Source organism: Opisthocomus hoazin, chromosome 8, assembly GCF_030867145.1.
Source record: "Opisthocomus hoazin isolate bOpiHoa1 chromosome 8, bOpiHoa1.hap1, whole genome shotgun sequence".
NCBI classification, from domain to species: domain Eukaryota; kingdom Metazoa; phylum Chordata; class Aves; order Opisthocomiformes; family Opisthocomidae; genus Opisthocomus; species Opisthocomus hoazin.
Window position 1 is genome coordinate 2,318,396 of NC_134421.1, and position 23,732 is coordinate 2,342,127.

The 23,732-nt window shown below is 50.7% G+C and overlaps 1 protein-coding gene across 3 annotated transcripts in view; it reads right to left on the minus strand.

The window, feature by feature from the left end:
• Window positions 1–4,358: 4,358 nt before the first annotated feature.
• The window catches only part of WNT5B (Wnt family member 5B), a 76,534-nt gene continuing 57,160 nt past the window's right edge, over window positions 4,359–23,732 (minus strand). For 2 of the 3 annotated variants that reach the window (XM_075427627.1, XM_075427628.1), the window contains exons 2-5: window positions 21,735–21,862; window positions 21,056–21,303; window positions 14,767–15,059; window positions 4,359–6,818 (exon numbers count right to left, since the gene is read on the minus strand). In XM_075427627.1, coding sequence (XP_075283742.1) covers window positions 6,360–6,818; window positions 14,767–15,059; window positions 21,056–21,303; window positions 21,735–21,862 — 1,128 coding nt within the window. In that variant the 3' untranslated portion in view covers window positions 4,359–6,359. The remainder of the gene's footprint in view (window positions 6,819–14,766; window positions 15,060–21,055; window positions 21,304–21,734; window positions 21,863–23,732) is intronic. The other variant, XR_012764697.1, reaches the window with a different exon arrangement.

A 23,732-nucleotide genomic window follows, 5' to 3' on the forward strand; every position in this document is an offset into this window, starting at 1 on the left:
CTGCAGCGCCTGCTCCGGCTCCACCCCGTGCTGGCTGGACGAAGTATTTCCCAACTCGGCTCTCAGTATTGCGCCTGCAACATGGCGCTAATGATTTTCAAATATCTTGAGCTCCATTGGCAAAAAATACATAAGAAAACTGCATGTTATTTTCATCTGTCATTTCCTGTTACCATAACTTAACATGTACTCAGCCAATTAAGAGGGCAAATGAGATAGGAATTCTGTTTCATTAAATATTAAATAAGAGGCATTAGGATGTTTTATTCTGGTTTGAGAGCCTGGGAAACAAAAAGGAAAGCTGTGCTCTGCCATACGGGGCAAACCATTCAGAAAGACACATTTTTAAAAACTGAGTTATGTCCTTCCTGGGCATTTATAGATAATTCCTAGAAATCGAAGCATTAATATAAAATGTTCATTGCCTTATTTGCATCTCTGAATGTCTTTGTCCTAAATACACAGCCCCGTGCTTTCGAAAAGTTGGCAGGTCATTAGTTAACTCCGTGGTTGTTCCCAAGCAAGAGAGAATGAATTTGCCGGTGGTAGATGAAACTGAGACTCGCCAGACTCACCACAGTGAATTGCAGAGGGCGGCCACTCTGAAAACCCGGGCGAGGTGTTTTCTCGGCCCAAGAACGGTAATGGCTAAGCACTTGCACAGCTCCCTGGGGCTGTGAACAAGGCAGGGCTACAGTTAGCTCCAGCACAGTGACTGTCACATTCATTAAGTGACACTGGGTCTACCCCACATTTTTCTTTTTGGATTGTGACGTGTCCTTACTCGGTGATGCCTCATCCTGCCCGTCCCTCATGGCCACGATGCTCAATGCTCTGGCAGTCATGTGAAGGGCTGACACAACTAGATGGTACTCTAGGAAACACCAGAAGACAAATTATGATTCAGAAGAAAACTGCTCTAGGGTAAGGAGGAGCCTGGACATTTTTTTTTTCCTTCCCCCCCTTCCCCCCGGATATGCCTTATTTCTGCAAGCATTTAAACCATTTCATCTCTATTTGCAAACATACCTGAGCAGCTCCCTTCCAAATTCCCCAGGATGGCTGCCGCCACGTGACAGCACCATGGGGCAGCGTTAATGGGGAAAGGGCCTGGGGGAGGTACTGTCATCTCCCTGCCTCCCAGTAGAGTGGTGCCTGCTCATTCTCTTTGTATTTCCTTCCTTATCAGAGTCGTCTTCCCCTCTCAGATCACCGAGGGCCTGACCCTCACCACAAGCTCCGTCATGCTGCCGAAGGCTGGTGCTTGCTGCAGCCCCCACGTTCCAGACAGACGGAGCTGTTGCCGGTACCACGGGGCCATCAGACCCAGCTTGCTTTGGGCAGGCAGCGTGGAGAGATAACTGTGACATTAGGGCAGGTGTCCAACTTCAGTGTCACGGGGCAATATTTAGTTCTCCATTTTATGGCTGCTGCATTTTATCCCTGCTCACAGAGGAAGGAGAACTTCTCACCCTACTGTTTGTTCCCCCTTTCTGTCTTTGAGGAAATGGTGTAAGTCATGCCTTTTTGTATCGTAATGCAAAAAAAATAGGTCTCAACTGTCATTTAAACAGAGCTAAGAAAGAAGAGGGTGTGATAACAGCTTCAGGCCCTGCAGGAGAAGACTGACAATGAGTTGAAGGCATGAGCATGCTGTGATCATTGTATCGTACTGTGTTTTTTATTACTGTTCTTTGTGGATTTACAATGGCTGATCATGATTATTTTTGTCCTTTCTGGTACGTGTCCTGTTGGCCACAGAAATCTGTTTTACTTATCTTTGAGGCTGGTTATATTTAGACTTCAGAGCTGGTATGCTCACGACGTGGCCCAGTCCCAAATTCACCAGCTATCTATACTGGAGCTGGAGCTGAGACAGGCTACCCGTTTGACGGCCTCTGCATCCATCAGCATTTGCACAAGGGGTACTGGTGCCCACACTGCCCTGGCAGGCAGTCAGGACATGGCCAGGGTGCACATCTGGACCAGGGAGATGGGATGCATTGCTGGGTCCCATGGATCAGACGTAGCCAGGGTCTACCTTTGAGGAGAAGGGGATCCAATATTATGTTCACATCTGCTCACCGTCTGCCATGTGACAGTTCTTTCAGAGCTTGCCATTCAGTGAACTTGATTTCATACATTGTCTTCTAGAATCTTTTTAACCTGAAATGTAGTCAAACCATAGCTAAATGAAAGTGAATGATCATATATAAGCAGTAGGCTCTGGAAAACCTTGTGACAGACACTTGAGAAATGCCGTTTAGTTGCTGGAAGGCATTTCCCAAGGTCTCCTGGGGATGTTCTGTGTCTGCGTCAGCTGATGAAAATACTGTCTACATTTCTGCAGCCACAGGTGATTAGGAATTGCTCCCACAGCGTAATTTAAACCTACTAGGCTTCTCCCTGGATGGGGTCAAGTGAGCAGACACAGACCCTTGCATGTTTGATTTTATATGACTGAACAAGATCTGCTTCATCTGTGCTTTGTCAAGGCTACAAAACTTGGGTCCATATAGAAAGTGTAAGTTACACCCACACTGCGTGTCTGCATTCAGCTTGGCTGTTTCCTGAACTGCAGAAGGCAGCAATCCCTCTGTTACATTGAGCTCTGGCTAGGCACAGACTTTTGGGGGACGAAGAATGGGAGCCTCTAAACGACGCAAATGGCCTAGAGTCCAGTCTTTTTCCCATAATTAATATCAAATGAAAGTTTCTGTTCTGCGATCAGCTATCGCTTAGCTTACCTTGCAGCAGAACATACTAAGGCCTCATTCATTCACGTTATAACTTACGTATTAGTAGCCAGTTGGAAAATGATGACAGATTTGCATCCTGTTCTGCTCCGTTTAAGAGCTGATGTTCACTGACTTGCACTAACCATATATTTGCATAGTGCCTTTAACTCCAAAATATTTTCGTTTTACAGGACTTACGGATGGTGATTTCTATCAGCCTTCAAGTCCAGCGACTTCAGGCTTGGAATGTGGCAGCCGATTAGCAGCACTGACTATAGAATAGTGTATTGTGTGAGTATCTTCTCCGTATGAAAGTACTAACAGAATCTGAGCAGACAGGTATTTGATTCAAAAACCAGGCTACCTCCCTAACCCTCACTCTTGCTACACGATATTCAATACCCAGAACGAAACAAGCCCCCAGTGCACCTCTCTTTTGTAGAACAGCCTTCCCTCCAGTGTTGTGCCAGAGTAGGGCTTCGCTGCAGCAGACTCTCTGAGGCTCCTGCTGAGCCCCCCAGGAACGACCTCTGAGAACCTGACCCTCCGAGGTGCCGCTGAGCCTCTTTGTCCCGAATTGAGCGTGTCTCCCCGCACAATGGGGATACAGCTGTCTGCCTGCCAGAGTTAATGAGTGTAGAGGGTAGGCTTTCAGTTAAGTTTTTTCAGCCATATTTCTCAGAGCTTTACAAAAAAAGGAGTTACTCTGCTCCTCATTTTATACACGAGGAGGCTGGAGCCTAAAATGCGAAGAAATTAAGTAACTTGTTGAAGATTACAAAGCAGATTATCGGCAGAGCTCAGAATCAAGCTTAGCTCCCCACCCCCACATCCCTCTAGCACTGTGCATCTGAGAAGGCACAACTTTTTGACTTGCATGGTAAAGAGGCAGTTCTGCTACAGCTTTCTGTTTTTCTTTGGCTTTTAATCAAACCAAACCAGCTGTGCTCTTATTTTATACTTACTACCACCCTAAGGAGGTTCTTTTATGTGTGGGCGCCATAGAAATTAAGTTTCAAGCTAGAGTTTAGTGGGATCAAATTTTTGGATACAGAACTCCCAGAAAGTCGAGAAGACTGAAACCGAGGTCTTGTAAAAAAGGGAGGAGAAAAGGAAAGAAATCCAATGGTCACTTCTCTCCCATCGCTCTATGGTCCCAGTCCAATAGGAACTGCTGGCTCCAACCAGGCTGCCAGAAGTTTGGGGTGCTGGGACAAAAGGCCAAAAGTCATCTTTTTTCCATCCAGACAAAATTTTAGGTGGAAAAAGAAGGACGTATCCAGGAACAGCCAGATGAATAGCAGCCGTAACAATGCCAACTTTTCCACTCCCAAAGCTGTTTACATCCACAAAATTCACTGCGGTGCCAAGCTGCAAGGAGAGTTGTGACTCCCATACATGTGTGGTCTTTATCAGGAAGGCCAAATGAAATTCATTTTGAATTATTAGACACATTAACAATGCCTGTGAGCATCATATACGAATAGCTGACACTTTTGAGCACCGACGCAGTAAGGATGGACAAGAACATGAGGTGAGGATGGTGGGAGGAAAGGTCTTTTTTAGGTGTATCCAAGGTAGAGCAAGTTTTATTACCAAGCTAGAACCGTATAGCATCCCAGGAGTGAATAAGCTCACACATTTGATCCGATCTTGGGCTCAGTCCAGCTCCCACTAAAGTTTAATGGGAGTTGGATCAGGCCATTGCACTCACATTTTTTCCATGCATGGAAAACTATTTCCGTTACTTTGAATTACAATACCACTGGCTTTGGATTTTATATAATAAAATAAATCTAGGCCACTGTTTATATTCCAAGAAACTGCATTCTGGGATGCCAGCAAATATATTGCCTGTTGGATTAAAAAAAATAAAATAAAATCTGGACACATTGGTTTAAAAAAACAACAGCTCCTAATTATTAAACATAATTTTTCTTCCCTGTGCTTTTCTGGAGTCCTCAAATATTTGAAGTATGAAAGGTACATATAAATTCTTCTCTGGTGGTTGAAATGGTGGAATCTGTATAACTGCAATGCTTTATAAGAAACAGAGATTTAATATAAACATAATAATCTTCATGACTGGCTCTTTGCTTATTGGCATATTTTGCACATTTTAAAATTTACAGTGAAAAAGAAAACAACACCCCTGGAATGTCAGTAACAAAGGGGATGTATGTATATCAGCAAACCCTTGTATTTTGGGGACTGGTTTCTCTTGATTGTTCTGACTGTAAATGAACTCTGCAGATGCTGAGCGGCACAGGAAATGTGCTAGAAACAGCATTTGTTCCCTGCTGTATGAATTAGACTCTACAAAAATTCCAACGTGGTAAGACTGATTAGCAGGCTTTGGTAGTACCTCCTGCCCTAGTACAATTTTATTATTCTCTTTTATGACCAATGAAAAACACAGAAAAGACTTCCATCAGTGAACATATGCCCACATTCTGGGAGCAAACCTATCTGTGGGTAGCTTTGCACGGCCCCTGGGCTCTGAAATACAGAGCAGCAGAATAAGACACCCCACAAAAAGAATGAAACAAAACCACACATATACACGAGCAACAGAGGGAAAGAAATGTCACTGAGGGGTGTTTAATGTTAAAGAGAAACTATACACGTGGGATGGTGGTGAGGAGGATTTAACAGAGCTGAACAAGGTGACCACCTGCATCCCCCTCAAAGAGGAAAACCGGCAGCAGTATGAGGAGCGCTTATGCAGTCACGTGCACGTGTGTGCATGCAAGGCTTCTTTCTACTGGCAAAATATGAAGTACATTGCCTTTGCAAACATCCCTGGGCACCGGCAGGTTCTCGTCTATAATGACAAATGGCAGTTTCAGCATGGAATTGAAAGGAAAAACACCTCCCTCGTTCACATAGCCATGTGGTTGGAGCTGGACAGAGTTCCGCTTTGCCCAGGCGGTGCAGAAGAGCTAGATGCTGGCTTCACAGGGACTCCCAGTCTGTGCGCTGGTCAGCCACAGGTCACACCTTCCTTCCTCACAACAGCAAGTTCTACACCTTCCTCCACCACGCTGTGGTCTGTGGCAGCGCTGGTTTACAGGACTGTGGATTTTAAGCCGTATTCTTGTAGAGGAGCCTGAGCTGACTTTCCCTCTAACATGACAAAGCCGTTTAGAGAGATCAAGCATTGGTTCCAAACTCCCCAGTGGTTTTAGTGGGGTGGCAGGGTTTGAAACTCAAAGATAACTAGGACTCACCTGCATCTGGCTGCAATTTCAGATGTGCAATAACTACACAAAATGCTGAGATTTAGAGATGAGAGATCAGAAAGAAGCCACTCTTCTCCTTCTCGCCGGCTTTGTTTCTGTAACGAACTCGTGTGTTTATGTGTGCAGGAGAAGTTCACTTTCGCAGCACCTCCTCAGCCTCTTCACCCTGACCGAAACATCCAACGGGAGAGATGTACCCAAACTCCCCAGAAGAACTGAAGGAACGGCAAACCAGCTGGCCTGATGGGGGAAATTTCAAAACCAAAACATCTCTTAAATAAGCTTCTTTAATTATTATCATCATCTGTTTATTTATACAAATATAAAATATATTTATATAGATTTATATAATATAGATTTGTTGCTTTGGTGGCTCTTTTCATTTACAGACGTACTGGTCGACGATCTCTGTGCACTTTTTACACTTGACATAACAGCACCAATGGAACTTGCAGTGGCAACGCTCCACCTGGACGCTCTTGAACTGGTCATAACCCCGTCCGCAGCACATCAGCTCGCACCCATCCATGCCCTCCGAGGTCTTGTTGCACAGCCGGCCCTGAGTGCCCAGCGAGCCCGTGGTCTCATTGCGCAGGCAATAGTCCGGGCTGGGGTCAACGTAGACCAGGTCCTCTTGCGTCGGCATGTTGAAACGGTTGTTCACCAGCTCCAGCTTGCCCTTGCGGCTGATCCTCATGGCAGCGGCGCTGTCGTACTTCTCCTTTAGCAGGTCGCCCACCTTGCGGAAGTCAGCCAGCTGCAGCCAGCAGGTCTTGAGGCTGCAGGAGCCTGACACGCCGTGGCACTTGCAGGCCACGTCTGCCAGCTTGTACACGGCCTGCGGGAAAAGGAGCGCAATCAGGCAAAGCGGCGGGTATCAGCCAGCTGCCAGTGCAGCAAGAAAGTACAAACAATTCATCATGTTTTCATAACCGCTTTGATTAGCCCCCGATTTCTGTTGTCTCGCCCTTCAGAAGAGACAAAAGTCTCCTCTTCCTCCTGTTGCGACTGCTGTGTTCTTGTTCCTAAATATTTCTATTTCTGGTCACATTGCCTCCAAGCATGACTTCCCCACCCCACCTTCTTTTCCCCTGGCAGATTTCTGACTTGACAGCAGGGTCAAGAATGGGAAAGAAGAAGGGGAAGAGTCCCACCCGTGTGGGCTCTGGAAATTCCCCCGGTCTCATGGACCACTGTGGTATTGCGTGTTTTTCCCTTCAGAGCTGGGAAAAGGGAACACCTGGGAACCTGCCCACTTCCTACCACCCGCACCAGGAACTGCTGTATGGATACATCTGCATCCTTTCCAAACAAATCCACAGACCCACGCCCTTTCCCTCCATCTCTGCTGAGAGGAGCTCGCTGAGGGGCAGCGTCAGAGGAGCCATCGCCTGCCAGAGACGAGCGGGCAGGGGTGATGGTGGCCATGATGAGGGTGGTGGTGGCCATGATGATCCTGGAGGTCTCTTCCAACCTTAATGATTCTGGGAGGGAGAGGAACACCTCGACCCCGGAGCTGAGCCCTCCTGGCAGGGCAGCGCAGCGCTGCGAGCCCGCGCCATCTCGTGTCCAGCCACGTCCCTGCACCACCAGCACCACAGGACAAAGAAGTCTCGAAAATTTAAGGCCAGTGAGCGTCAAACCCCGAGCAGAGCAAGTACATGACGTAAAGGGTAACGGTGGTTACTCTCCTCTTCCTCCTCCCCACACTAGCTGGGAGGAGAGAGAAATATTGAAAAATATGCTAGAATAACGAAGCTCAAAATCAGCTGAAAATGCAGGCTGGGTTTTTTCTTTCCGTTAATTTCAGAGACAGGTACAAAACTGCACTCTACATGAGATGCCGTCCGCGCTGCAGGCACGGACAGCCTGCCAAGTGGAGAGCTGGCACCCCACGCCGCGATACCGCAGCATTCCCCCGGCCCTGGCTCCCCACGTGCCCGCCATCGGGCTCACCGTGACCACCCTGCGTCCCATGCGCGCGCAGGGCAGCGTCCCTGCTGGGGCCCACGTGCCACGCAGAGCTGTTTGGCATCACCTGCGAAGTTAGCACCAGCTGCATCGGGTGGGGGAGATCAAGGAACGCGAGTTAAAGCTAGGATGTTCTGAAGGAGACGGTGACATGTCTTCTAGCCAGGTTTTCTGCTGAAGAAAGCAGCCAAACACCAGGGTTTCTTTTCTGGCTCACTCACTGACACGGAAAAAAGCTTCCCAGCTCTCCGCATTCACTTGCCAAGAGGTAGGTGATTAAGGCAATTGAGCATAGTGCAAGCAAAGCCTTCTGCCTATGACTACGTTCTGGACCAGCAGCGAGAGGTCAGAGTTCTCCTACAACAACTGGTTGCTCCTGGCCTAACGTCTAGTGCTTCTGACAGCTAGTGAAGATTCAATTGGGCTTAATGGCCAAATCACATGGAGGCCAATCCAGCTCCCAAGAAAGTCAATGGAGTGAGTCCTTAAAACAGAGAAGCTTTAGTTCTGCTCCTCAGAGCTCAATTTATTGAGGCAATCCCTCACGGCGCAATGAAACAGCTACAGGCTGGGAGTTAAGCACTTGTCTTGGATCAAACTACAACTGGAGAGGACCAACCACACCGTTGCTTAAGGATTCCTGCTGGACTATAACCAGACAGAGCTACAGCTGAATTTCCCGAGCCCCAGACACTTCCTATATCCTCACTGCATTGCCAGCCTGCATGTTATAAGCTTGTGTTAGCACTTTTTGGTTATGGTTCTGTCAAATCCCAGGCTACTCGTGCCTCCCTTGCCCTTGCACGTGTTTTTATAAAGTATTATGATTCTTCCTAATCCTGGGCTTTGTTCCTTTAGAAAAACACTGCAACTTGATCCCTCTCAGTTAATGCCATGGGACTGAGTTCACTGCGACTTGGCTTTAAGCAACTGATGCTCAAAACATCTGGCCCATGTGGGTAGTAGCTGTGCTGGGAATGCGAACGCTACCAGTTATCACAGGTAAGCATGGCGCCGCTCAGCCCCCCCCCGCAGCTCCCACTACCAACGTCCCGTGGAGGCAACCACAGCTTCAGCCGCTAAACGGCTCTCCCGCTTTGCTGCCCGGATGGGGAGAAAGCAGAGGAAATTGGAGAATTCCTCTCTGACCGGGCTCGGGTCAAGGTAAAGAATAACAGACCCCGACATGGAGTTCTGAGGGCAGGGGCTGATCGATGGCCACGCAACTTAAACAGGTTGAAAACGCCTCTAATGGAAAGGCTTAAAGCCCCCTCCCATAGGCCCAAGTTCTCTTCCACTGCTTTTCTTGCAAGAATGGGAACGGGAAGAGAATTAATGGGGAATTCCTACGTGGTCAATTAGCCAGCCCCCCTTCCAGGCTCTTCTGGCACTGGCTCGAGTGACTGATGACTGAGGCCTGCCATATGCCGGCTGGGTAAACAGCACGGAAGGACTGACCGCCACAGTGCGCCAGACAGGGCGACAGATAAGGAACGGGGAGAAATACGAGAGGGTAATGGAGACCAATTGCAAGAAAAAGACAGATGGAAGGAAAGGACATATTGAGATAACAGCCAAAGACAAACAAACAAGGGCAATAAAGCCAGGAGCCACCACCACAATGACTCTGACGTGGAGTGAAGCGGTGATGGGGTCACAACTGCCTGAAAGATAAAAGACCTCTGGTCTCCTCCTGTCCTTCTCAGCTCCTTCCGAGAACCACCGAGAGCAGACAGGATCTTCTCTCCTGCCACCAGAGCTCCTCAGGGTTCAAGGAGAATTTTCTCACCCACAGGAGACTGAGTGAGTGGACACACCAAAAGTCCGCCTAGAAATTAGACGACATCAGTTGAAACACTGGCTGGGAAAGCGCGGCGAGGCTGTGTGCAGGATGGCACCTGGTGGCCACTTAGCAATGCTCACTGCTGTGTCTCCTCTCTTTCAGCACCCACTTTTGGGAGTATGGAGTTACACGTGTACCTTCCCACTTCCAAAACCAGAATCTCAGAAGCGAAAACTTCACATTTAGGAATGCAGGACGAGATAGGACCTCCTCAGTTATTAAGTACAATCTCTTGCTATTGTAGGCACCACTTCAGAGAATATTTTCCTTAAATGTGTAGAGTGCCCTTTTAAAAGCAATTAGGTTTTCAGCTGCCATTATTCTGATCAGTATTCCAAAGATAAAGTATATTTTTCTAATTTCCAGCCTAAATGTATTCACTTTATGTCCATTTGCTATGGTGCCAAATTGGCCTTTTGCTTAAAAAGTACTTTTCCTCCCCTATTATTTCTCCTGCTAACACAGACATCAGTCATATCCTCTCTCAACTTGCACTTTGCTAGGCTAAACACGGCAAGGTATTCTAGCCCGCTTTCTTCAGAAAAGATTCCTATCCCTTGGGTCAACAATAATAAGCCTTTTCTAGTCTGAGGTCATTTTGCTTGGGAATATGTGAACATACAATATTTTGGGGCCTCAGGAGAGCTTAATACAATGGTATTAGTATTCCCCCATGTTTTACAGAAAGACTTTCCCTAGGACATTATAGGATATTTACCACCTTCTAAGCCACATTACATCTGCAGTCATCTGCAGCTGACTGCTGTGCCCAATTCTTCTCTACTCATTTTCTAATAACTAAAAATGTTTTTCATACAAGACCTCACATGATGGTTTTAACATTGTTGTACTGGGCATCATTAGCTGCTGTACAACATTCGGATTCTTCTTTGTATTTGTAATACCTGCCACCTTCGCATCATCAGCAAATTTCATCAGCCCATTCCTAAATCTTGTGCTGAGGCTGAGAAACAAAAATACTAAGTGTTGGTCTTGAGGCAAGTCCTTGAAGAACTCTGCTAATTAACCTCTGTCAAGATCAAGATACGTCCTTTCACACATGTTACTGACATCTTCTCCTGAACCAGTTTTTTTTCCATCTCATAGCTGCTGCATTTTTATCTTTTCCAATTTAACCAAGTGTTTCCCATGTGGGAAATACATCAAATGTCTCACGGAAGCTCACATAAACGAGACCTATCAGATCTATTTTGCTTTTTAAGAAATCAATTATGTTCTAAATAATTGTGTGATCAATCTTTGAGAAATTCTTCTTGAATTATTTCCCATTTTGTCCCTTCCTCTGAGATATGCTTTCCCCTAGGCCCTCCAGTAAACACTGGCGAGGTCACACTGCCCGTGCTGCCAGGTGCCAGCTCTTTCAGAGTGCCAGGGAAGAGAGTGGGCACTCCCTGCGACTTGAGAGCTTTACGCTACCTGAGTTTTGCTTCCACCTTGGTGGTAATAATTTTAAAACTCAGCCTTTCTCCTTTGCTCCCATGCTAACAGATTTCTAAGAGCCAAGAGGAAAGGCTGTGCTGGCCAAACACCATTGTGACCAGACAACCCTGGAACCCGTCGCAATGCCATCTCAGAGCCACCCCAGGTCTCATCTCCATCCAGATCCTTTCACATTCGTCTCCTTTCCCAATCCCACCATCTCCATTCCTCACTAGCCCCAAATCCTCATCCACTCAATCCAGCCCAGAGCCCCATCCTCATTTACTCCAGAGCCCTCAGTTCTTCCAACCCTGTGCTACCACTTGACTCCCCTCTGAATCATTCAACCCGATCCCAAACTCCCCTCCGTCAGCAGCCCCCTGGCACCATCCCATCCATCCCAGATCTTCTGCCCCCACACTTCAGTACTCGCCACTCAGCTCCTCTTCCTCTACCTGTCCGAACATGACAGCTGCCTCCTCACGCCTTCCTCGCTCCCACAGGGTACCAGCACCATCGGCCACTGCCTACTGTGACAAACCTTGCCTGCCCCTAGAACACCCTGCCTGGCTTCCTCCAAAAAGCACAGTCTCAGAGGGTTTAAAAAATCTACACTAGGAGCACTTACTCCCCTAGGCAGAAGTGTTGAGGACAGAAAAAGACATCTCCGTTGTGCAGCAGACATACGGCACCCCTCCCCACAAGCAATGCCCCCCATTCTGACTTGAAGCCCCGAGTAAAGCACTCGTTTACTTTGGGGATGAAACTCCTCTGTCTTTAGACTCAGCCCCATCCCCACTGACTAGCAGCCCTTTCTTCCAGTCTCGTCCAATTTACAAAGTTTAAAAAACTTCCGCTGTTTATTTTACTGTCCTTTGCAAGGTCTGACTCAGTGTGATTTTTTACTGTTCTCAATTAATCTTTACACTTCTTGACCTCTAAGACAGAGCTTTTTGTTATTTATTTGCTATCAGTTCCTTTTTTTCCATTGTTAGTAGGCTCTCAAGTCTATTCCTAACAGCTCCTCTGTGGTAGTTATTAATTCAGTGAGGTCTGGATATTCTTCCTACAAGCTTTTCCCTCTTGCTTGGCACACAGAATTGTAATAGCTTTAGCATCTTTGACTTGAAAAAGTTCCAGACCTCCTCCACATCAAGTTCCTCGGCTGAGTTTACTAACCCACTCCCTTAGTTTATCAGACTTTTTACTTTGAAATCTACAAGCTTAATTACACACTGACTTATAATTCCATTTATTCTAATCTAAAATGACTCATGTTCATTTAATCTAAGGTTATTTTCTACGGCCATCTGTTCTACAGAGTCTACAAAAAACAAGCTTCAAATAACGCTGTCTTTCGCTGGGCCCTTCGAAAAGCTTTTGTCCAAGTCCTGTGTCAACTGGAGACACAGAAATCTCCTTGGCTATGGAATCCAAAGAAGCACGGCACTGCAGCATTCCAAGAACAATTTAAAGAACTTTCTGTGCTGCAGTAAAGGCAGAACATAACAGTTTTCAGCTGTATCCTTACAGCAGGACAAAGCTTTCTTCCTTCTAAAACTGTATCATCATCTGAAATCACAGCTCAGTGAGATTCCTGCCCATATAACAAGAAAAACAACACAGGGTAGTGTTTTATCCATGCTGTGGAGCAAGGATCGTTTGACTTCATCTTCTAATCCAGATGTTACTACAGTTCAACTGGCACCTCAAACTACTGGCCCTTCTTCTGTCTCTGGATCCCTCAAGGCAATAGAACTGGCTGTTTAAAAAGTCTCATAACATATTCACTCCCTATTTTAGGCAGGCTATTTATTTGTAGTAATCCAAGTTCAGGACTCCAGACCCACAAGATGTTCAAAGCAAATAATGCAGAGAAGAATGTCACTTTCAGGCTACTGCTCCCCAGAGGAATGCTCCCCCATTTCTAAGCAAATGCAGACCCTCTGCCTTTCCAAGCCAAAAAAAACCCTAAACCAAAACCCACCGAGTTCTACAGTTTTCAAGTCCACAGTTTTCCACCTACTGCAAATTTACCCCAATTTGTTTTTGCAAAAGAAGCACGGAGTGTTTGCCTCAACCTGACACATTGATTTCACAATCAAAAAAAAAAAAGAAAAATCTTCTTTGGTGGCAAAATGAAGCCAAAATTACATGCAGAAGACAGACATACATGGGAAAGGGAAAGATAATTCAGTTCACAACTGGAAGAAAGAAAGGGCAGAAAATTGATAGGGAAGCTAAAGATATTAGTTAAGAATGTGCAAAAGAGCAAGGCTAAGCAGACTTAATAGGATTTTTTAATATGCATTACAAATAAAATTAACCTTAGAAAGGCTCACTACTAGGAAGAATGACAGAAATTTTAAACACGCTGTGGAAAGGACGCAAATATTCAAGTCAGTATTCCTATTCCACATTTGGAAAGAGGCAGCACCGCGTATGAATGACGCTGCACCTTCTGGGCTATTCATCGCAGACAGAGGAATTGTGTGGAAGCAAATGTGCATACACTGAATGCACACAAAGGGGGAACTTCACCTACATTTACAGCGTCGGTGAGACCAGCACTAGAATCCAGCATGCCATCTGAGTGTCCAGTTTCTTAAAGGACATGTGAAAACTGGAAAGGGTACGCTAAAGAGATGCAAAAACGATTTGATGGCTGATGAGAACATCTGAAAGTGAGGGAGTCTTCAGTGCTCAGTCTAGCTTGTCAAGAAAGAGTGGTGAATAAATTACAGTAGATAAATACTTCTACGCAGACGAAATTCTGATTACTAAGGGGCTTTTGGATCTAGCCGTAAAAGTCAGAAAAGGAAGTGATTGGAAGCTGACGCCAGATAAATTCAAATGATAGTGAGGCACAGTGTTGAAACAGGGTGATTAATGATGGTAGCATACTACAAAGGGAAGTGATGGATTCTCCATCCCTAGGGGTCTACAGGTCAAAACTGTGTATCATCTTCTCAGAAAACCTCTGTCACCTAGATGCAGATTATTTCTTTTCCCCAATACCAAGGTAACTGAGCAAGGCGTAAGTTTCAGAGATAGCCAAGTAGCCTGATTCAGTGTTTGCTTCTGGCCTTATGTTCCCCAAAATCCTAACAAAGGCAGCAGATGGCAACGTGCCAACCGACCAGGTCTTCACCACCAGCCTGTCACTTCAGCAGCTCTGGGAAGCCAGTTTCCGAGACGTAAACCTTGGAAGTGTGCCACGACAGTGACTAGTTCATTTGGAAAGGGCTTACACGTCTGCACACCTATGCCATACAGTATCTCAACAGACCCAAAAACTCATTGGCTTTAGCTGATAATGGAAGCCTGCCATTAAAACTGAAATATAGTATTATCAATATTGTCTGTAATATTCACAAAAATGCAGAAGATGTGACCATACACTGTTTCACAGGGGTTACTGGGGCATCATTGGATCATCCGTCATCAAACCTCCAAGAAATCTGGTACCCAGCTATCTCAAGCCTTCTGAATCTGCCTCTGAGAAAAAGGAAAGGGTCAGCATTCATCTTACCCTGCGACCAGCCTCGTTGTTCTGCAAGTTCATCAGCATGCGAGCCTGCTCCTCTGAACCTCTCACGTAGTTCTTCTCCCTCTCCTTGGCATCCACAAACTCCTTGGCAAAACGATAGCCATACTCCACGTTATCCCCACAGCCACCCCACAGCCAGTCTCGGGGCAAGTCCTTGGGCCGGGCGGTCCGGCTGCAGCCACAGCTGGAGAGCTCTCCTTCACGGCAAGCCCGGCTGATGGCGTTCACCACCCCGGCAGCACTGACGGCGTAGGTGAAAGCAGTCTCTCGGCTACCTGTGAGAGAGAGGCGAGAAGCAAATTAACGAGAGAGGGATCTCACCTGACAAACACAACATGCAGCAAGGAGCGAGCGAAGGAGCGCCGGACAGTACGCCACGGTGTGCTCCGAGAAGGTGCACGTAACTAACGGGAACCAAGTGGTCAAGTGCAACGGCACCGCCCCGTCCTAACACATGCTTGTCTCTCGGTTTTCTTCTCATTCCACAGCAACAGCTCCAGTCAACTGACTGTCCAGAACTGGCAGCTTCTGCGTAGCTATGATCAAACCCAAACCTGATTCTCTGACACACACTAGGGAAGGGGCTGAGATTCCCACTGTTGCCTGGAGGAATGTTCTTGGGAAGAGCACATTCTTCAAGAATTTCTAGGTGCTGCTCCTCACAGGTTATTATTTTTATTACACCTACTTTTGCCCATTTAAGACCCCTGGGATCTCTGGGCCTTGCCCAAAAGAAACAGCAACACCACAGGCAGGGAGTGCTTGGCCTCTGTCCACTCTGATGAACCCTGCAGTATCCTCTCATTTTAACACAGAGGAAACTTCCAAGCAGCAAGAGGGTTATTCACTTGCTGAAAATACAACTGCTGCCTCAGCCACTGAATTTGCCAATTCTCACTGACAACAACTAATGAGGCTGGGTCTGTGCAAAAGGAGTGTTCTGGTTGACCCAGATAGCACTCTGGAACAGTTTCCATTTAACTGGGACAAGCACTCTTTAGGGGTTCCTCAGTTCCTCAACATGATTTAGGTTTACATATGGTCAGCTGAGAATCATTGAGACAAACTGAAGGAAACCCATTTCTACACTACAGCATCGAGGTGGAGGCTCTCCCAACGCCTACGGAGCTGCAGCGCTGGAACAAGTAAGACTTTCCCATGTAGACAATAATAAATGAAAAAACTTTCCATTAGCAGGTTTACTAGAGCCTGCCCTGCTCGGAGTGGACTCTCTATACGCTTAGAGACCGAGCCAAGCAGCTGGATCGGGTCTCCAGCTACGTATTCCTGGCAGCGACTCAGCCCCAGTTTGACCGGGGCACCAACGCAGCCAGCAGACTGCATGAGGCCAAGCGTGCTGCACCAGCACGTGCTGCGGGTCTGCGAGGGGGAGCAGAGGGGGGTGAGGAGCAGGGGGTGGCAATCCGCACCTGCGCTCTCCCCACACGGTGCAACAAATAGCTAAACTGACACCTTCGGAGTCACCGAAGGCGCAGTCACCAAACCTTCAGGTGATAGAGAACAACTGCCAAAGCTTAACTGCAATAAGCAATGTGATTGTGAAGAGCTGCTCGCACCAAACACCGGCAAGAGGCAACCCTCTAATGCTCTCAAGCAAATCTGCATGACTTCAGAGGGCAGATCCTCCAACAACAGTTTGCCACCACCCCACGAGGCTCTCGGTGTCAGCTCCCTCAGCAGGACTGAGTCGATGCTTTTGGTATGCTCTTGTTGCAATTTGCATGTGCTGACAATCTGTAATTAATAGCAGCTTATCACCAGCTTAGTGGTAATGACCCAAGACAAAGGCAAGGCTGTGAATGGCATCCACCTTGCAGAACAATTTGTGATTCCACACACCCTCCCACCCCCCAAATGAGAGTTGTACACTAAGAGAGTTGTACACTATGGGCTTCTGCTCTGGAGTACAGCACAACGCTGATAAAATGCTGCAGGACACTTACTATGGAAGGGAGGGCCTTCCCAGCAGGTCATCAGGACAGCACTGTGCCCTTCAGACCTCCCTGCTCCAAGAGGTGAAGAAGAGTGACTCCTGGTTGAGGTAATTCACCCGAGACGAGTCCATAAAGGAGTTATGGTCATTTCTCAGCAACCGAAATCAAGCTTTTACTCAGCCAGCTTGTTTTGAATGTTATGGGTATTTCAAGGTGCTGGTCCAATGCGCAGTTTTGCCCGTACGACGAGAGTCCTGCGGACACCACCAATCATTCTCTTAGGCTGAGCACTCCCTGCATCCATGGAGATCAAAATACACACAGGGAAAGGACCTCCTGGTGTTCCCGCTCTCGTGCCACAGAGCCTGCATGACTCCAGGTGCTTAGCATCCTTACAGCTTGGTTGAGATCCCTCTACTGAAGGCACAGACCGGATTTGCACTTCTACTGTCCACGTTTTAACCACCTCCACGTTCCAGACGTGGCAGCGCGACAACTCGATACGCAGCCCCTGGATCTGCATGAGGAGTTCGGGCTGCCGCGGGCGGCAGCGGGAGAGGCTGAAACAAGTCACGGTGGGGTTTTTTTCCCTCCTTGCTGCCCACCAAGCAGAAGAAGCCATGGTGCTCACCAGATGCAGGGCTGGAAGACTGCGGCGTGGTTTGGGAGGCAGGATCGGACGCGCGCGTGCAACCCTGCGCTATTACAAAGCAAATTTGTACTGGCAATTGTGGGCTTACACATCCTGGTTTTCTCTGCCCTCCCACCACGCCCTCCAGCCTTGGAAAAGTATTTGGGTTTTCAACTCATCCTCTCAAAGTTCACTCCAGTTCCACACCTCTGTGCCGCGGATGGGGGTGTTATTCCCCAAATCTGTGCAAGGGCGAGCAGAGGTCACAGAGCCGGTCAGGCAGTAACCCCGCTCCTGCCCCTCGCACGCCTCCGCCGAGCTCTCCCGAGCAGCAGGACGGGGAGCCCGGGGCTCTCGGGGGGCACCGGCCGGGATGCCGGCCTGAGCAGCACCCCGGCAGGGTTTTGGCCCCCGCGGCTTGCTTTGCTGGGGCTGCTCGAGGACACGACGGGAGAAGAATGGACCCCAGCAGGGACACCGACACAAAGATGATAAAAATGTGTCGCTCTAACTTTTTGGATGAAAAAAATTTAAACTGTTTTTTTTTTTTTTTTAAAAGCATTTCTCCAGAGTTTGCCAATCCCTAAGAAAAACGAGGAAAAATAGTTCTCTTTGTTCCCTTCTTTTATGACTCCTTTTTTTTTTTCTTTTTGCATTTGAAAAGGCAGAAGAGATAATATCTTTGCCTCCAGAAACGACTGGACTAACCTGGAAACTCCAGCCTGGCACTTAGGATTGTGCTGAAGGAGCTATATTCTCTCCTCCCCTGAGGAAATTCTAACACGCTGTTTTTGGGTGCTCTGTCCTCTCCCTCATAAACATAGAAGTAAGGAGCGTGTCTGTATATAATGTACAGAAATACATATATACACACAGGCAGCCTGTATTGACAGAACAAGAAACAACCTCAGAAGGGTAATTTTTGTACCTCACCAGGTATCATTACTGAATAAACCACATTTAAAAGGCAAGTGCAATACTCACGACAGCACAAACACTAGGAAAAACCAATGCTAAAAAGCAGCCTACTTCAGTGCTACAGATGCCCCTACAAAAGCTTTGTATCATCCGACTGCCTCACCTCCACGAAACGCACAAAATGCAGGTGTAATGGTTAAACACAGACCGACGGGGTCTCCCGTTTCCGAGCTAAGCCAAGCTCTGCGAGGGGTAAGAGAAACAAATCTTTCAGGTTGCTGAGCGAATGCTCTCCCAAAGCTCTCCCAGGCTGCGGACTTAGCCAGGGCAGGTTCTCTCCTCTCACAATCTAGAGCAGCTCAAGCAATCATGTAATATATGCCATGCCTGCATCGATGGGTGGGCGGGCAGCCGAGGGTTGCTGGCACAGTATACACCTTCTGGGTCCTTCTTATCTCTTTTCCCCCCTCTCCACAACCTTCTGGCGTGCCTCTGCACTCTTGCAGATACTCTGGTCTCCAGACCCTTCTCGTGCCATTGGCACAGCGTCCAGAAAAAGGGCTGTGGTCCAGAATTGGGGCTCAGAGGTTGAAAACAGGAGACAGGCGCACAATATGAACCCAGGGAAGAATGACTTTATAGTTGACGCTACCTCAAAGACTGGAAGAATTTGTTTTCTTCCCTAGCATGGAAAACAGGTTTGCTGAAATGAGGAGCAACGCCTCACCACAACATAAGGAAAGGCACAAGCAGAAGGTAGAACTAAGAGAGAAGAGGCAGCATTCCCCTCCACAGCAGCTTATCAATGACACAGACAACAGCGATGAATCATCTCAAACCCTCTAGCACCCCAGGCTTTCACCTTTGGTGACATTTTTTCTTACTTCTGTGCTGTCTTATGCTGGACTACAAACATCCAAGCACGCTCTAACTGACAAGAGTATCTAAAGGAGCTGGGTTCCAAATTCTGTGTTAGGACAGTTTTTTAAACAGCGGAGAACTGCAGTCACCTCAGACACCACCGTCAGCAGATTCCCGCTAGAGATACAACAGCACTGCTAACAGACGAATGCACGCACACCCAAACCACACCACAGCAGCAGCACTACTGGACACACCTCTTTCCTCATCAAAGCCCCAAACTACTCCCAGCCTAAACTAACAGGATCAAACTCATTTCAGAGTGGAGGAATCTTCCCTCTTGTACTCTAGTCTCTTCCTCCCATACACCCTCTGACCCATCCTGACCGCTTTTCATCATTCACCTCTGCTTTCTCTCAGTTCATCCTTCTTTTCTCCAGGTGTGGAGTCACCCACTGGACTAACCTAGGGCTGCACGAAGGTACTGTGGAAGTGGAGGTTTGTTCCAGAAGGGGAATTTCCTACTTTTTTTTGTGTCCTTGTGGAGTCACCAGGATCTCTTTGGGGATCTGAAATTTACCCTGTTCTTTGGGATAAATTACATGTGAGGGAGGGACACTGGAAGAGAGAGGTGGAGGTATATTTTCTGTCTGTTCCCTTTGGTGGCTGAAAATTTCAGTTTTCGTACCCCAAAGCGCAAGTTTTAACAACGTGGGGCTGCATGCAGCCTCATCCAGCCACCACCCTTGCTATCAGAAAGCGAGAGATCAACGATGCGCAGATGCCTTGGATGTGTGTCAGGAGCCAAAAGTCTGTGTCAGGGAACAGAGGAGCGAGGATTTGTTGGGGTACGAGCTGGGCAGAATGGGAGGAATTTGAATGGCTCTGGTGGCAATTCTCTAGCGTGACACATAAGAATTTCAGGATCAAACGGAAGGGATCACAGGACTTGGTGCCCTACCGCCTTAACGCCCCAGAGGTATTAAAGATGCATCTCGTGGTGTCCTGCTGTCTACGTGGTTTTTTTGAGAGCGGAGCCAAAAAGGTGCGAGGAATGCTGTGGGCAGCCGGGGGTGCAGGAGCTGCAGGTCTTTTTCCATTCCTTGCTAAGTGTTTTCCCTGATCTTGCAACTGAGAAATGGTGCTGGTTCTGGATTCCTCAGTGTAAGCTATCGGCTTTGTGGGTGGCAAACGAAACCTGGGGTTGGAAAGCGTGTGTGCGTGCGTGTGTGTGTGTGTACCCACACGCGCGAGCAAGCGGCTGTTTTAACACCTTTTCTTTATTGTCCTGGCTGTCGGACACATCAAACCAAGCCCGGATTTCTCAGTTTCTTGCCATCAGATGATTGCATTTCAAAAGGAGCTGAGACAATGTAGCTAGGTCACACCTCAATTCAAGTGCAGCAACGGCCTGTCAATGCGCCTCTTACAGCCAGCGGGGCAGGAATTATAAAAATCCCTTCGGTTTACACAGAAGGCAGCAGAACAGGGAGGGGGGGAGATCCCATGCCAAGGGAGTCCGTATTTCCCACATCTCCGGGCTGCATTCCCTCTCTGAGGGCACTCCAGATGCAGGGAATGATAACTCAGGTCCATTGTTCCCGACTCCAGCTTCTTCCCTCCCTACCTTTGAACAAGCACACGAAAGAAAAGCAGCCCCCCTCTTCCTGACCTTCCCATGGCCCCCCAAAGAAAGACACCCCCACACCCCCCTCCGGTGCCGTCCTGCTGTGGCCCAGGCACTGCAGCTGGCTGCTCGGGCAGCACCAGCGTGCCAAGGAATGGAAAAGCTCGTTGAAGGCAGCTCTAGGAGCGGTGCTAGCGGGGCTCGTAACTCCCGTGCGTGCGTCTGAAGAAAGGGAGAAAGCTGCGCAAGGACAGCGGGCCGGTAACTGGCTGCTCCTACCTATTTTCATGACTCGCCCGAAGACGGAGGTGTTGTCCACCGTGCTGCAGTTCCACCGCCGCTGCCGAAACTGGTACTGGCACTCCTTGATGGCACTGCGGGCCCCTTCCCCGATGAACACCATGTGCTCCTGGTAGAGCTGGCAGAGCTTGCGCTGCCCGGGCGAGAGCCCCGGCAGCTGGCTGCACACCGGCTGGGCGCCGATGATGTACATCTCGGGTCTCTGGACGGGGTTCATGGCCAAAGACCTGCGATGAGAAAAACGTCCAGAGGAGCCCGGAGGGAGAGGCCCCCCCTCCCCAACGCCTCTCCCCGCCAGCCCAGCCCGGCTCCGGGCTTCTCACGCCAGCTGCGAGCCGTTCCAGGGCTTTTAACCCGAGCTTTAAGGCTGAGGACGCCCGGAACGAGGAGCGGGCAGCGAGGAAGCCCAGCGCTTTCCCCGCAGCAGGACCCAGCGAGCTGAGCTGCTGGAAGGGGGAGACCCGCAGCAGCACCCAGCGAGCTGAGCTGCTGGAAGGGGGAGACCCGCAGCCCCGCGCCGCGGGAGAAGCCCGGCGGGCAGCGCAGCCCTCGCCGGGAGCCCGGCGCGCCCGCCCCGCTCCCGCTCCCGCTCCGCCGCCCGGCCCGGGACGGCCCCCGCACAAAGGCGGCGGCGGCGGCTCCCCCCGCCCGCACTCACCACCAGGAGCTGGCGTCGGCCACCGGCGGGGTGCAGCTGCAGAGGAGCGCGGCGGCCAGGGCCAACCTCGGCCCGCTCATGGTGGGCTGCGGCGGCCCCCGCGGAGCCGGCCGCCGGCACGGGGAGCCCTGCGGAGGGAAGCGCCGAGGAGAAGCGCTGGAGCCGGGCCTGCGTGCGGCGGGGCCGCGGCGAGCACAGCCCGCCTGCCGCCCCCCCCCCCTCCGTCCCGCCGCCCCCCGCAGGACCCTCCCCCGGCCGCCGCCTCCCGGGGGCTCCGGCGGCGGCCCTGCCTCCCTCCCGCCCTCCCTCCCTCTCGCCCGGGGCAGGGGCCGAGCCGCCGCCGCCGGAGCCCCCCCTCCCCGTCCCGTCCCGTCCCGGGGCAGCGAGGGGGTGCGCGGGGCCGGCCTCGCCCGTGGCGGCGGCGGGAGGGCCCCCCGCACCCCCGGGAGCCGCCTGTCCGTGCGCGGCGCGGCCGCAGGTGTGCGGGGAGCCGGCGGGGCACATCAAAGCGCCTTTGTAACGCGCGGCCGGCTCGGAAACGAGCTGGCCCCTCCCTCGGGAAGGGCCCCGCGGCCCGGCCCCGGGCGGGCTCGGCTGGGCCGGCACCGGAGCCCGCTGGCTTCGTGGGCAGGGGAGGCGGACAGGAGCAGAGCTTCAGAGGCTCCTCTTCCCCCCGCAGCCCTCCCCGCTCGGCCCCTCAGGGACCTCAAAGGCCGGGGCGATCCGGCAGCCCCTCAGCTCTCCCCCCTCCCCCCCCCCAGCGACCACGGGCACCCCGGGCCCGGGCGGGTGCCCGGAGCAGGCACTGCTCGCCCCCGGCCTTCCCTCACGACGCCTCCATGGCAGCGCTGCAGCCCCCCGCCGCCCTGACCCTACCCGCGCCACAGGCTCCCACCGCCCTGCCCCAGCCCGCACCACACGCTCCCGCCATCCTGCCCCTACCCGCACCACACGCTCCCGCCGTCCTGCCCCAGCCCTCGCCACACGCTCCCGCCACCCTGCCCCTACCCGCACCACACGCTCCCGCCGTCCTGCCCCAGCCCTCGCCACACGCTCCCGCCGTCCTGCCCCAGCCCTCGCCACACGCTCCCGCCATCCTGCCCCTACCCGCACCACACGCTCCCGCCATCCTGCCCCAGCCCTCGCCACACGCTCCCGCCATCCTGTCCCAGCCTGCGCCACACGCTCCCGCCATCCTGACCCTACCCGCACCACACGCTCCCGCCGCCCTGCCCCAGCCCTCGCCACACGCTCCCGCCATCCTGCCCCAGCCCTCGCCACACGCTCCCGCCATCCTGCCCCTACCTGTGCCACACGCTCCCGCCATCCTGCCCCTACCCGCACCACACGCTCCCGCCGCCCTGCCCCAGCCCTCGCCACACGCTCCTGCCGCTCCGCTGCCTCCTCGCCGGGCCCGGCGTCCCCCGTCCCCTGCAGCAGCCCCACGCGGGGGTCCCCTCCTGCGGCTCCCCGGCCCATGGCCGAAGTGGCCGGAGACCTGCAAGTGCCGGGCCCTTGGCCCTGCCCGAGGAGCATCCCGGCGCCGGGCCGCTGGGACCGATGAAGGGTTGCTTCTGATCGCATTCCTCGCGCCCGCCGCGGCGGACTCGCTGTGTTTGGTTGCGGCACGCTTCGCCTCCTGCCTCGTCCAGATGTGCCGTACCTGCGGCTGGTGGCCCACCTCACCTGGCAGGCAGATGTGGGGCTGCCAGGGCCAGCACGAGCCTCAGGACAAAAAAGCCTTGTGCGACCCAGAACCTCGGCGGGAGGGGAGTTTTACTGCTCGGGCACAGCGGGATCCACGTCTGAAGAAAACAGGGTGACTTTATTCACATCTTCTGTATCGTCCCTTCTCCTCCTCCCACAGCCCCCAGCGTGACGGAGGGGCGGCGAGGTGTATGTGCGCGTAGCCACGCACACACGTTTTGGGTCTGTTTCTCTAGGGAACAGACAGCATGGAAAGTTTATCTCCGGGAGTCTGGGGAGGAAGGAAGTTGT